Source organism: Theropithecus gelada, chromosome 3, assembly GCF_003255815.1.
Source record: "Theropithecus gelada isolate Dixy chromosome 3, Tgel_1.0, whole genome shotgun sequence".
Lineage (NCBI taxonomy): Eukaryota > Metazoa > Chordata > Mammalia > Primates > Cercopithecidae > Theropithecus > Theropithecus gelada.
This window is the reverse complement of record NC_037670.1, coordinates 162097443-162110039: the sequence shown is the minus strand read 5'-3', so window position 1 is coordinate 162110039 and position 12597 is coordinate 162097443. Positions and strand designations below refer to the sequence as shown.

The window sequence follows — 12597 nt, the reverse complement described above, 5'->3', positions numbered from 1 at the left end:
TATTACTTTTGCTGTACAGATGTGCGAGGAGCTTGGAGAGATTAAATGACTTGCCTAAACTCACCAGCCAGTTTGTGGTGGGGCTGAGCTCCCTGCCGCTCAGTACCCCACACTTCTGCGCTGTGCTGTCTTCCGGGGACACCGGCTGCTGGGGAGTGCTGATAGAGCTGCTGGCTGAGAAAAACTATTCAGGAGCTGTGGAGGGGACGATATAGACCCACCTCAGCCAGAGAACTATTAGCCTAATGTCGGTTGTCTGTGGGAGAATTTCAAGACAAAACAAAATCTGTGCTGTGAAAGGCAGGAGGCCTTTGATGACTCCAGGGGTGATGGAATGATGAAATGCAAGATTTTCTGCTTATATTCAGGAGACAGTGACATATTTGATCATTTGGCTACAGAAAAAAGGAGACAGAATCTATTCATCTGGTTCATAAAGCAAATCGATGGATGAGAGGCAAAGCACCTTTACATTCACACCCTGTGTACTTGTCCTTTTCTGCATAGACCAAGGGTAAAAGGAGAAGCGATGGTGAGAAATCCAGGCACCCTGTCGACTCTGCCTTTGTGAGGAATCATAGTTCAGTATCACGAGAACTCCTGACAACCTTCTCTGAGAAAACAGATAGGAACACAGCGTAGAAGATTTGAATGAGGGCTGTTAGAAGACAGCATCAGCTGGGCGCCGTGGCTCATGCCTGTAATCCCAGCACTTTGGCGGGTGGATCACTTTGAGCTCAGGAGTTTGAGACCAGCCTGGGAAACATGGCAAAAGCCCCCCGTCTCTACAAAAAAATGCAAAAGTTAGCCAGGTGTGGTGACTTGCACCCGTAGTCCCAGCTGCTAGGGAGTCTGAGGCTGGAGAATCGCTGGAGAATCGCTTGAGCCCACGAGGTGGAGGCTGCAGTGAGCTGAGATTGCACCACTCCAGACTGGGCAACAGAGTGAAACTCTGTCTCAAAAAAGACAAAAAAAAAAAAAAAAAAAAAAAAAGACACAGTATCGATTCATAGAGGTTGTGGGACACCTCACGTACTTCAAAGTCATTTGGAAATTGTTTCCATGGGCAGTGAATTAACCCCTAACGTTCCATCTGTTTCAATATTAGCATTCCTCCTGCAATGTGAAATTGTTTCTTTGCAAGCTCATCTTCACAGAAAGTTGCTTTATTTGATTTTACTTTTCTATCTCTGAATCACTTTGGTTTCTAGTAATATTGAATTGTTTTCAGGACTTTCAGATGAGAGCTGGGTTTTTCTATAGATTCTTATGACTCGATCCTGGGGAGATGACAGGTGTATGTCATTGGGCTTGTGGGAAGTCGGGTCGAGCACTTACCAGAGTGAGGCTTTCTGGGCTTCTTTCAGCCCTAGCAGGTCTCACCTTTCTGTGGGCCATGACCTTAGACTGGTTTTCACATTCTGCCCTCCTTTCTTCCTCCCTGCTGAGAGAGCCTCGCTCCAGGACAGCTTGCTGTCGGTAGGGGACGCACTTTTATTTCTCCATTATCAGGCAAAAGGCAACATCCTGGCTTCCTCTGTTGTTTGCAAGACCAGGAGCCAAGCTGATCCAAGCTTTTACCCCGGCTCTGCCACTTTGTATTTATTTCTGGCCCTTTGAAGCTGTGTCTTTTATTTTTCTTTTTTCTTTTCTATCATTGTTATGTCTGAGTGAAATGGGATATTGAAAGTGTAAACTCATAGCATTTTCTTTACCCAGAAAAGAGAGACATATTTCAAGCGAGCATAAGAAAAATGTCTAATTTAAATCTGCCTGAAAGAAAATGGGCTGACTTGTAAGTACAAATCATAAAGGAGAGGTTGAATGATCGTCTCTTAGAGAAGCTTTAAAGAGAATGCCTTCTTCTTCCTTATTCGGAAGGGGTGGTGAATTAGATTTCTACTAAGTTCTCTTGTGGGTCTGTGAGTCTGGCTCTATTCAGGGCTGTTGTTTCTGCAGTTGGTGATCCCAGATGGTGGGCTTTTTCTGAGTGTTTATGTCCTTTTTATGGCCTTTAAGACCCCTTCTTGCAGTTTATTAGAACTGTCTACTTTTACTGTGTTTAATTTGTGCTTTTAGCAGTGCAGAAACAATGTCAAGTACAAACGTCAGAACTAATTTAGCATCAGGCATTTTTGTTTGGACTTCAGTAGCAAGCTTTGTTGGTATTGCACGTAAAAGAAGAGACTAAAGAAGCTCTGGGTCAGAATCTAAGGGTCTGTCTCGGAGCAAGTTCCCCAGTTTAGGGAAATGGACAGACTTTTTGATATTTATAGGTCTGGATTTTTAGTTACCACACGGGGTGAACCGTGTGGTCTGCCTTTTTAGAAGATAAACACAATTTTAGACATAATTGGTAGACAAGCAAGTTTTACAACCTGGGAAGTCATCTTTGTGGAGGAGAAAGAATTTTAGATGGAAGTCAGGAGAACCAGCGTTACCATGACTCTGATACTTCTAATCATTTAGTCTTGAGAAAATTACATGGTTTTTTTGCACCTTAGTTTATCAATCTTCAAGTTCACTGAATTTGATTAAGCAATGTTTAAGGTTTCTTCATCTCCACAGGTTCTAAAAATCACATGCCACTGCTTCCAGGAGTGTCTGTCCGTATCCAGAAGGGGGTTGAGGCTCCCTACACCTTAGCAGTTAAGGGGTTGGCCACTGGCATTAGGCATTCCTATTTTTGAAAGCCATTTCTATCATGTAAGCCATGTGACACTAAGGAGGTCACTTACCCTTCCAATTCTCTGTTTCCTTATCTATAAGATGGAAATGAAAATTATATTAGTATCTATTTTACAGATAATGTTTTAAAGTTTAATACAAGAATTCATTAAAGGACTTTGCTCAGGGATGGCACATAGAAAGGCATCAGTATGGGCCGGGCGTGGTGGCTCACGCCTGTAATCCCAGCACTTTGGGAGGCCGAGGCGGATGGATCACGAGGTCAGGAGATTGAGACCATCCTGGCTAACATGGTGAAACCCCATCTCTACTAAAAATACAAAAAATTAGCCAGGCATGGTGGTGGGAGCCTGTAGTTCCAGCTACTTGGGAGGCTGAGGCAGGAGAATGGTGTGAACCCAGGAGGCGGAGCTTGCAGTGAGCTGAGATCATGCCACTGCACTCCAGCCTGGGTGACAGATCAAGATTCCATCTCAAAAAAAAAAAAAAGGCATTGGTATGTCCATCTTTGTGTTACTGTGAACTTCTTGAGAGCAATCTTTCTACCTTATCTGTCACAGTCTAGCTCATTTATCTCTTATTTTGATTGCTTCGTTATGGGTTTTATATGAAGTAGTGTTCAATAAATGAATGATCTAGTATTTTCAAGAAGCATGACTCATACAAATATAGAATGAATACATGTCAAAAAATTTGCTTAGCTCTTTAATGAGGGAACCTGCAAGATAGTAAAGCTGATTTATCAGAACTAGAGAAAAAGAATTATGTACTTCATATCAAAATAATTTTTCTAAATTTGATGCAAAACTGATCAAAGTCCTATGAGAGAATAAAACTATAAACTTTAAAGCAATCATCTCTTCTTGACATTTGTGTCTCTATAGGACGGAAATCTATGTTAACCTACAGTTACACAGTTCTTAGATAGGTCTGCGAAACACTATTTTAGTATGACATTATAAGGACATTCAAGTCCTTTTTTGCCATTTCCAAGTTTTGGTCAATTTTTCTAATTAGTTATAAGACTAAACCCGAAGTATTATTTATCTTAGAAAAAGATTAAACAGGTATATGATTCTAGTTTATAAGTATCAATTTCCTGCCTAAACTTATAATAGATACTAGGTCTGTCCATAATTATGTTTTCATAATGTTTCATTAAGGAAAATAGAGGGATATTTAGGAAAACACTATCAATTTCCAAGATGATACTATAGAGGGCAACCATTTAATAAGTACTTACATGGGCCATGCACCATGTTAAGTGCTCTATGGACATTTTAGTTTAATTAGTAAACAATCGTGTGAGGTACGTATTATTATCCCCATTTTGAAAATCAAGTAAATGAGTCTTAGTGAGGTTAAATAATTTAGTCAAGATTATGCAGCCAGCATGAGTCAGAATTGAAATTCAGTCTGATCCTGAGTTTTACATTCCCTCCTGTGCCCTGTTATACTACCAAAGTCTTAAACTCGGAGAAATTTACAAGCATGTTTCTAGTTAAACACACACATGAATGGTTTTAGTTTTGCTTGTATGACAGAGCATGTGCAAAATGGTCCTTTTTCTTTTAACCATTTTGAAACTGCCAGCGATAAGTGACCTTTCTGTTCCCTACTCACAGAATTAAAACATACATGTGTTAAAGAAAAATAAAATCATTCTGTTTAGCTCTTGGAAGCCTCTGTTTCTCACACTGTTTTCTTTGTAACTTATTTATCTTTCTTATATCTCTTCTGGCCCCCGATATGCCTGTAGGTGGGCTGGATCCTTTCTATCCTGGATGAACTGCAGCTGAGCCCTCAGCCTCCCGTGGGGGTCCTTCCTCTGGGGACTGGGAATGACCTGGCTCGAACTCTCAACTGGGGAGGGGTAAGAACTGCTCTCGGGGACTGCCCATATCATCAAACAACAAACCGAATTCTAGATCCACTGATGTCCTAATGGAAGCGGGGTGTGGTAACTGCTGCTGTTGTCCAAGGCATAAGTTATAGTTTGGAATCAAAGTGCCCTTGAGCCCTTATTTGGTCTGGTAGCTTCTTCAGTTTAAACTTATAATCAGCTAGAAGGGAAAGGAAAGCTTAGTATGAGAGAAATAATAGTGGTTAGTACATAGGCCTGCGGCTTTTTGAGGTATCCACTAAAAGATAGTTCGTGAGTTTGGCCTCAAGTCTGTGTGTAAAAGGACCATACAGACTTCAGTTAATCCAGACTGTCAGCCCCAGCTATGATAGCAAATCTGGTTCAACTTTACACACCTGACTTGGGAGAGTTACGACTTTTTTTTTGAACATTTTTTTTTTTTTTTAATTAGTGCCATCAGAGCTTTGGCTGTATAGGTACTTACCTGTCCTTTCCACAATGAAGCCAACTTCAGGCAAGCTTGGGGGAAATTGTTCTGCAGTTGCTAAACAGCCATTTATTTCCTTATGTATTTTATAGTACTAAGATAGTAGGAAGGCACACTATATATACATACGCTGTGTATATATACATATACATACACATATGCAGCCCCACCAACATTTATTTATTTATTTTTGAGACAGAGTCTCATTCTGTCGCCAGGCTAAAGTGCAGTGGTGAATCTCAGCTCACTGCAACCTCCGCCTCCCAGGTTCAAGCAATTCTCCTGCCTCAGCCTCCCGAGTAGCTGGGATTACAGGTGCCCGCCACCCTGTGCAGCATTTTTTTAATTTTTGTATGTTTATTAGAGACAGGGTTTCACCATGTTGGCCAGGCTGGTCTCGAACTCCTGACCTCGTGATCCACCAGCCTCTGCCTTCCAAAGTGCTGGGATTACAGGCGTGAGTCACTGCACCTGGCCCCCACGAACTTTTTATCTGCTCATAGGAGAGCATTACCTGGGCTGGGCTTTGTGAAAATTATATTCAGATGCTTAGCAGATGTTAGTTGACCTTTGGGCAGATTAATCTTCCACAGGTCTTTTTTTAAAGTAGGTAGTGTAGAAATAAAAAATGTATTTACGCGGGGCAACTAAGGTTATTATCAGTGTTAACTTCTCCATTCCAAATCAGGGCCTTGAATATTGAGGACAGTCTATCTTGCTGTCAGTCATGGATCTTCAAGGATTAAGTAGCTCCCTAACAGGGCCATTCCTCAGTGAGACTTGCCTAAGGTCTTGGGAAGAATGGTGTCCTCCAAGGAGGTCAGGGAGAGGTGGTTGAGAGGGAATGTTAATAGACAAACATTGTCAATCCCATCCCTCCTTGATTCTTTCCTTGCCTCTCCAAACACATTTGTTTTGTGTTTCTCCCAAATTCCTCTAGTGAGAGCCATGAGGAGTCCTGTTTTTTACTCTGATAAAAGTAGCCATCCAGCCTCCAGTATGACCCTTAATGTGTACCGGAGACTATTGGTTCTTGCTGTTGACAAAAAATATTCCTGAGCTCAAACCAGCCAGAGCTAGTGTTTCTATGTATCTTACAGTATTGTCTCAAATTTACCTCAAGGTGAAAAATTTGCTCTCCAAACCTTGCTAATTACAAAATAAACAGAATATAGCGGCTTGGCTCTTCCTTGCATAAAATAGCATTGGCTTCCCTGTTCTCCACTCTGGGCAGCAATGGATATGTTCTCTGATTCCTCAGGGCTACACTGATGAGCCTGTTTCTAAGATCCTGTGCCAAGTGGAAGATGGGACAATTGTACAGCTAGATCGCTGGAACCTCCATGTGGAAAGAAACCCCGACTTGCCTCCAGAAGAACTTGAAGATGGCGTATGTAAGGTTAGAGAGTTTTTTGTTCTTCAGAAAGGAACCCTGGAGCATCGGCCTGAGCTACACGAAATAAATTCCTGGCTGGAGAGTCACGTGCTGATGAATTCCTATGAGATAATGTGATCGTGTTTGAGTTGATGGCTACTAGGGCTATGGGTATAGTAGTACCACCTAATGATTCTGCCCCAATGACCTCTAAAGACCTAGATTCCATACCTGCTTCCAAAGCTCAGGGAGCTCTTCTCTGTCTTCAGCCTCTGCACTAGAAAGGCATGTATTCTGTCTTAATCATTCATGTTACTCCAAATAACTTATGAGAAGATGAAGAAATATGTTAATTTGGAAGCAATGGGAGCTTATTCTTTCAGTAGAAGTACAACCTCCTGAGATTTCAGGCCTGCTATAAAATATATCGTATGTTGAGGAAGTATTAACTATGGCAATTTTATCACTTTGGTGGGACTTGAAGATACCTCAATAAATGTTTTGACTTCATGTTATTTAAAAAAAATTGACTTAATTTAGATTCAAGCTGCATGTGTGCAAGTTTGTTTCATGGACATATTACATGATGCTGAGGTTTGGGATATGATTGATCCCATCACCCAGATAGTGAGCATAGTAACCAACAGGTTTTCAATGCTTGCACCTCTCCTTCCCTCCCCACTCTAGTGGTCCCCAGTGTCTATTGTTGCCATCTTTATGTCCAGACTTCATGTTTTCTTTTAGTGATTGAGCTTTTATTTCAACCAAAAAGCCAACCAAGGGATATATTAATAGTTGTGATTAGTACTGTGAGCCTTCAGTTGATCCTTCGGTTCTAAGTTATGGCCTCAATTTCAGATAAATTTGGGAGGCTGCTGAGTAGCCACTTCCCTCATATTACTTTCCACTTTCCTTCTGTGATTGAAGTTTCAAACTCTGTATGTGTAAGAATCTCCAGGTGTGTTTGTTAAAATGCAGAATACAAGGCCCAGTCCCCAGAGATTCTGATTAAGTAAATGCAAGTTAAGGACCAGGCATCTGGACTTTAAATAGTATCCCAGTTATAGTGAACCATGCCATTTATTGAGGCTAAGATTTCATGGATGTTTCAGGCTTATAATAGATTAAACCCCATATCATTTTAGATTTAGATCAAACCAACACCTATTAGCATCCTGATCCTGATCAATTTAATTACATATATTATAATTTAATAGATGTTCAGGTTTCTTACTTGGCTAAATGAGATTAAAACATGTTTTACTCTGTCTTTATGGTTTTTTCACCTAAACTAAGATCCTGAAATTCTAGTAGATTTCTAGTAGATATCATGATTGCTCAGCTGAATTCAAGTTTATAATGTCACAATGTTGTTTAAACAACAAGTATCATCTTGAGATGTGATGCTTTTTTATAATGTGTTTGACTTATAGAAATTGGATAGAAAACAGCTGAAATATAAAGAAGAGTACCATATGGATATTTTAAGTTTCTTTTCCTACTAAACTTGGAATGGTTAGATGTGCAATAGAAATCCATATTTAATTCTCTTTCCAACAGCTTAAGAAATGGAAAGACTTCTTGGTGTAGCCAGGGAACACCAATCCAGATCAATCCAGATAATTAAAGGGTTTTTTAAAAAGGGGTTTTTAAAGAGACGTATGGGAAACTGGGGCAATTTTTCCTGGAAAATATAAATAACTTAAAAACAGACTAAAGTGGGATATGATTTAGGTGATGGTGACCAGATGTTCTCCTTAGTTATCAGTAGATGTTAAGATGTGGGTTAGAATTGTGGCCAAAAGAACATAAATGGTAGAGGAGATGAACATGTCTGTGCTTTTGGCAGGATCACCAACCCATGCTGTCATTACTAAGAACTGGTATTTTATTTAAGTGCAGGAACTGGCTATTCTCAAATAAGAAGCCTGAAGAGTGAGACATGATTTTGGCATTGTTCTATGTGTTTAGTTTCTCTCCTGGTCCTTCATTTAGTTGAGACCATTTCTAAGGGTTCACTTGGACTCTGAATCATTCATTACATAGGCTTTGAATCAAGAGCTTCCATGTGGGGTCATTCCTTACTTTCATTAGAGACCAAGCCAGTCCAATTTTCTTTTTTCTGCTTTTATATCTCTCTTGCTCTCTCTCTTATTTCACTTTTCTCTTAATGAAAGAAAATTCTCCTTGTAGTGAAACAGAAAATCTTGCTGATCAAGGGGCATATGAAATACTGTAAAAAACATACTTTTGAAATCTTGAGGGTTAAAACACTTATCTCTCAGAGAAGACAGGTACAGTTCAATTTGGGATACAAACCAGATAATTAGCTGGAAACATTTCTCATCTTTATTTACTTTAATATTTACCTTTCACTTGAGTTGCAGAAGGAAAAGTGGGAGAACCAGCCATTCCCATTCTCGCATTTTCCACATGCTTTCGTAATTATTGTAACATTGAACTGAAGCTTAAAATCACATTAGTTTTGCAGATTTAATGCAGGATTTGAGGCTCCAGAGTTCTCTTCATTCAACTTGCACTGGTAATAGCTAGAGACCCAAAGGATTTTAGGAAGGAAAGTTAAAGCTTACATTGCATCTATGTGGCTGTGTTTTCAGATTTCATGGTCATAATAAAGATATAAGGGTTGATAGATTAAACGAGAACTTGAATAATACTAATATGTATTTTTGTTGTTGTTTTTCTCTCTAGGCCAGCAGTAACTGAATGAGTCACATTGCCCTATTTTTTTTTTTTTTTTTGAGACGGAGTCTTGCTCTGTCACCCAGGCTGGAGTGCAGTGGCACGATCTCGGCTCACTGCAGGCTCCGCCTCCCGGGTTCCCACCATTCTCCTGCCTCAGCCTCCCGAGTAGCTGGGACTACAGGCGCCCGCTACTATGCCCGGCTAATTTTTTTTGTATTCTTTAGTAGAGACGGGGTTTCACTGTGTTAGCCAGGATGGTCTCGATCTCCTGACCTCGTGATCCTCCCGCCTCGGCCTCCCAGAGTGCTGGGATTACAGGCGTGAGCCACCGTGCCCAGCCACATTGCCCTATTTTTTATATGACTTATGTAAAAAAAAAAAAAGTGTTTGTGTGTGTTTGTGTGTGTGTGTGTGTATATATATATATATATAGAAAGAGAGAGAGAGAAAGATAAAATAGGTGATGGGTAAACAAGTTAAATATTCATTTTACATTACAGTATTGGTTTGCTGAATATAAATTCTTGAAAAAAGTGTATCCACTGAATAAATTGGTTAGACATTATCTTTACAATTGAATTTACTTTCTAGGTTTGCTTAGTGAATTCTTCTTTGTAACTATTGCAAATATATATCCCTCAGCTTAACGAGTTCCTGTTATTATAGCATCTATAAGAATGGTTCTTATTTAATAATTTGTATTTGTAGCTCTTATTTCTTATACTATTTATGATTCTTGAGAAAATTACTTGATTTTAGCTTTTACTAATGAATTAATCCAATAATTTCCTGTTCTTTCTACATAAGCACCCTCCACTTCAAGTTGTGGCTGATCTGTCTCTTGGGGACTTCTTCAGAGATAGGGGTCCGGCTTTAGGTTTTATTCTTCTCTTTCTGCCTGGCCACACACAATTTTGCCTCTGTCTTTGTTTATCATTGCAGCTCCCTCTGAATGTTTTCAATAACTACTTCAGCCTTGGATTTGATGCTCATGTCACACTGGAGTTCCATGAATCCAGAGGTGAGGACAACGTCCCATTTCCATCTCCCAGGGAGGAAGTTTCTAGCAGGTGTTTTGCATGTTCCCTTTTGTTTGTATATCACTTACGCGTTTACAGTGGGCTTCAGTGTTGTTTCATTTTAACCTTCAGGATGACTCTGGGAGCTAGACAGGACAGGAGCTTCTTACAAATGGCACCCTGAGACCTAGTTGTTCAGACAGATGGAACCCTGAGACCTAGTTGTCCAGGGTCTCAAAGGCAGTAAAAGGCAGGACTAGATGTGTGTTCCAGGTCTCAGGATTGTTAATCTTTGTGTTCTACTGGAAGTTTTGAAGTGAGTAAAATACTAAGAAGTGATAGAGACTATTACTGAAGTCACTAGGATATTCTTTAGCTTCACAAAACACTATTAAAGTGCAACACTACATAACCAGAGCCATTGAAACATGGTAGCAAAAACAAAAACGTCCCCTCTGTATAAAAGAAACAGGCATCTTAGAACAATAGAGGAGCTATAGGTAGTTTAGGTTGAAAGAATAGGATGTAATGGTGATGGGATTAATTAGGAAGGTACTAGGCATCCCAACTGAGTGATACAGAGGTGTGAATGAAACCATGTAGTGATTTTGGGTACTAAAAGAGATGGGGTCCAGATTAGGGGAACACAATTTTTGAAAGAGAAGACAAAATAATGACATGCTGTTAAATATTTCATCAACATTTTCTTATGCCATTTAGAACTGAGAAAGTTTAGGGTTTTGACTTATGTTTTGTAGTCCCAATTGATCTCTCTCTCTCTTGCTTTCTGTCTCGTTCTCTCTCTTAAACTCTCTTATTAATATAGCTATACTATATATCCATGTCTATGCCTGTGTCTATATCTGTATCTAGTGCCTTCTGACTATATATAACCAGAACCATGCTAGGATGTAGATTATCAAGAGACTTGTGAGATAAAGTCGTAAATGAGAAGTACTTTACTTTTTTCCCTCCAGGTTATGTAAGAAAGGAAGTGGTGTTTAGAGTTTTTGCATACTTTGGAATTTGAAATAACAGAGCACTAAAAGCCAGAATTCGGATTTTCAGATTCTGGTAATAACATGAAAATTCTGATCATGCACTTAGGCACCAGAAGTCAAGAGTGATGCTACAGGATTAAAAACCATTAGAGTATAAAATACAAGTAAGAAACAGATATTTAAAGTCTCTTACTGGATCCAGAAATGTTAGTAGACTTTGACCTTCCTGGTTTCACAAGGTTTTGAGACGACAGGCTCTGTAAAGGTCAAATTCTGTGCCAAGCAAGAACAATACTGTTTGAAGAGAAAGCCATAGTTTGGTATTCCTCTCTGATTGGCTAGAAAATCACAGCTAGAAGGGATGATTGATAACAGAACCTCAAATATCCTGAGTCAGAAACACTTCCACTTCCCCCTCCCTGCCTTAGACAGTTCTTGGATATCAGATATTCAGGGGACCTACCTTAGGGCCAACATTTATGACCTGATACCCTTCCTATATTTAAGGAGAGTTAATTTGGGAAGTAAATGGGGGATTTTATTCTTCATTTCTTACCCCATTTTTTGTCCCATATTCTTTAGCAGAATCCGGATCCTAGGCTTCTTAATAAAATACCCCAAACTTCTTAATAATACCTGTAAAGTAACACAATTATCACTAATACATGGATTTCCAAAAATAGACATGAAAAGAGGTCTAAATGAATAAGTGGCCAACAATGAGCTCATTCAGTGAGCTCAGTGAGCTCAAGTGAGTCTCGTCTTTAGTCTAACTAATCCGGAAGTTTTTCTAATGATTCACTTCCTTGTACTATGATGAAGTTTCTATGCATCAGAGTGAGAAGGGAGCAGGGAGAGACCCTTACATGGAAATACCAGGCTTAGAAGAAAATTCTTTCAGGGAAAGTGTTTCTCTCTTTTATTTTAAGCTGTAGGACTATTTTAGAGTGGAATATGCAAATTGTTGTATGTGTGAACATGTACATTTATATGCGTGTGATTATAAAACAAAAGATGTCAAGCATTAATCTTTGTATAGTTTATTGCTGAGGCATATTGTATTTTGATGCAGTATGAAATGGAATTGTAAACATTTCCCCTGCACGTAAATCAGAGTCTTTGAGGAAAATCAGCCACTGAAGGGCTGCTAACGGAGAATTGATGTTGATCGGAATTAATAGGTACAATATTCATGCAGGTGAGATAGAGGTGGTAAAAAAAATAAATATCTATAAGATATTGGAACCAGATTTTGCTGATACACTTAGACCAGACGTATGGACTTTTCAGTAGCTGTTAATCTGCTTTTTTAACATTAAATTAAAAAATTATTTGTCTATGAAATATATAATTCAGTGAGTAGTCTTTTTTTTTAACTGTTTCTGTTCATTTGTATTTTCCCCATATTTTTAACTAGTTAGTCAAGAAATCTTAAGCTGAGCTATAGAAGAAAAAAC

At 39.3% G+C, this 12597-nt stretch overlaps 1 protein-coding gene across 4 annotated transcripts in view; it reads left to right on the top strand.

The window, feature by feature from the left end:
* Positions 1 to 12597, top strand: part of DGKI (diacylglycerol kinase iota) — a 467910-nt gene that overhangs the window by 263003 nt on the left and 192310 nt on the right. For all 4 annotated transcript variants that reach the window (XM_025379314.1, XM_025379313.1, XM_025379316.1 and 1 more), the window contains 3 exons: positions 4448 to 4561; positions 6301 to 6438; positions 10063 to 10141. In XM_025379314.1, the coding sequence (XP_025235099.1) occupies positions 4448 to 4561; positions 6301 to 6438; positions 10063 to 10141 (331 nt within the window). The remainder of the gene's footprint in view (positions 1 to 4447; positions 4562 to 6300; positions 6439 to 10062; positions 10142 to 12597) is intronic.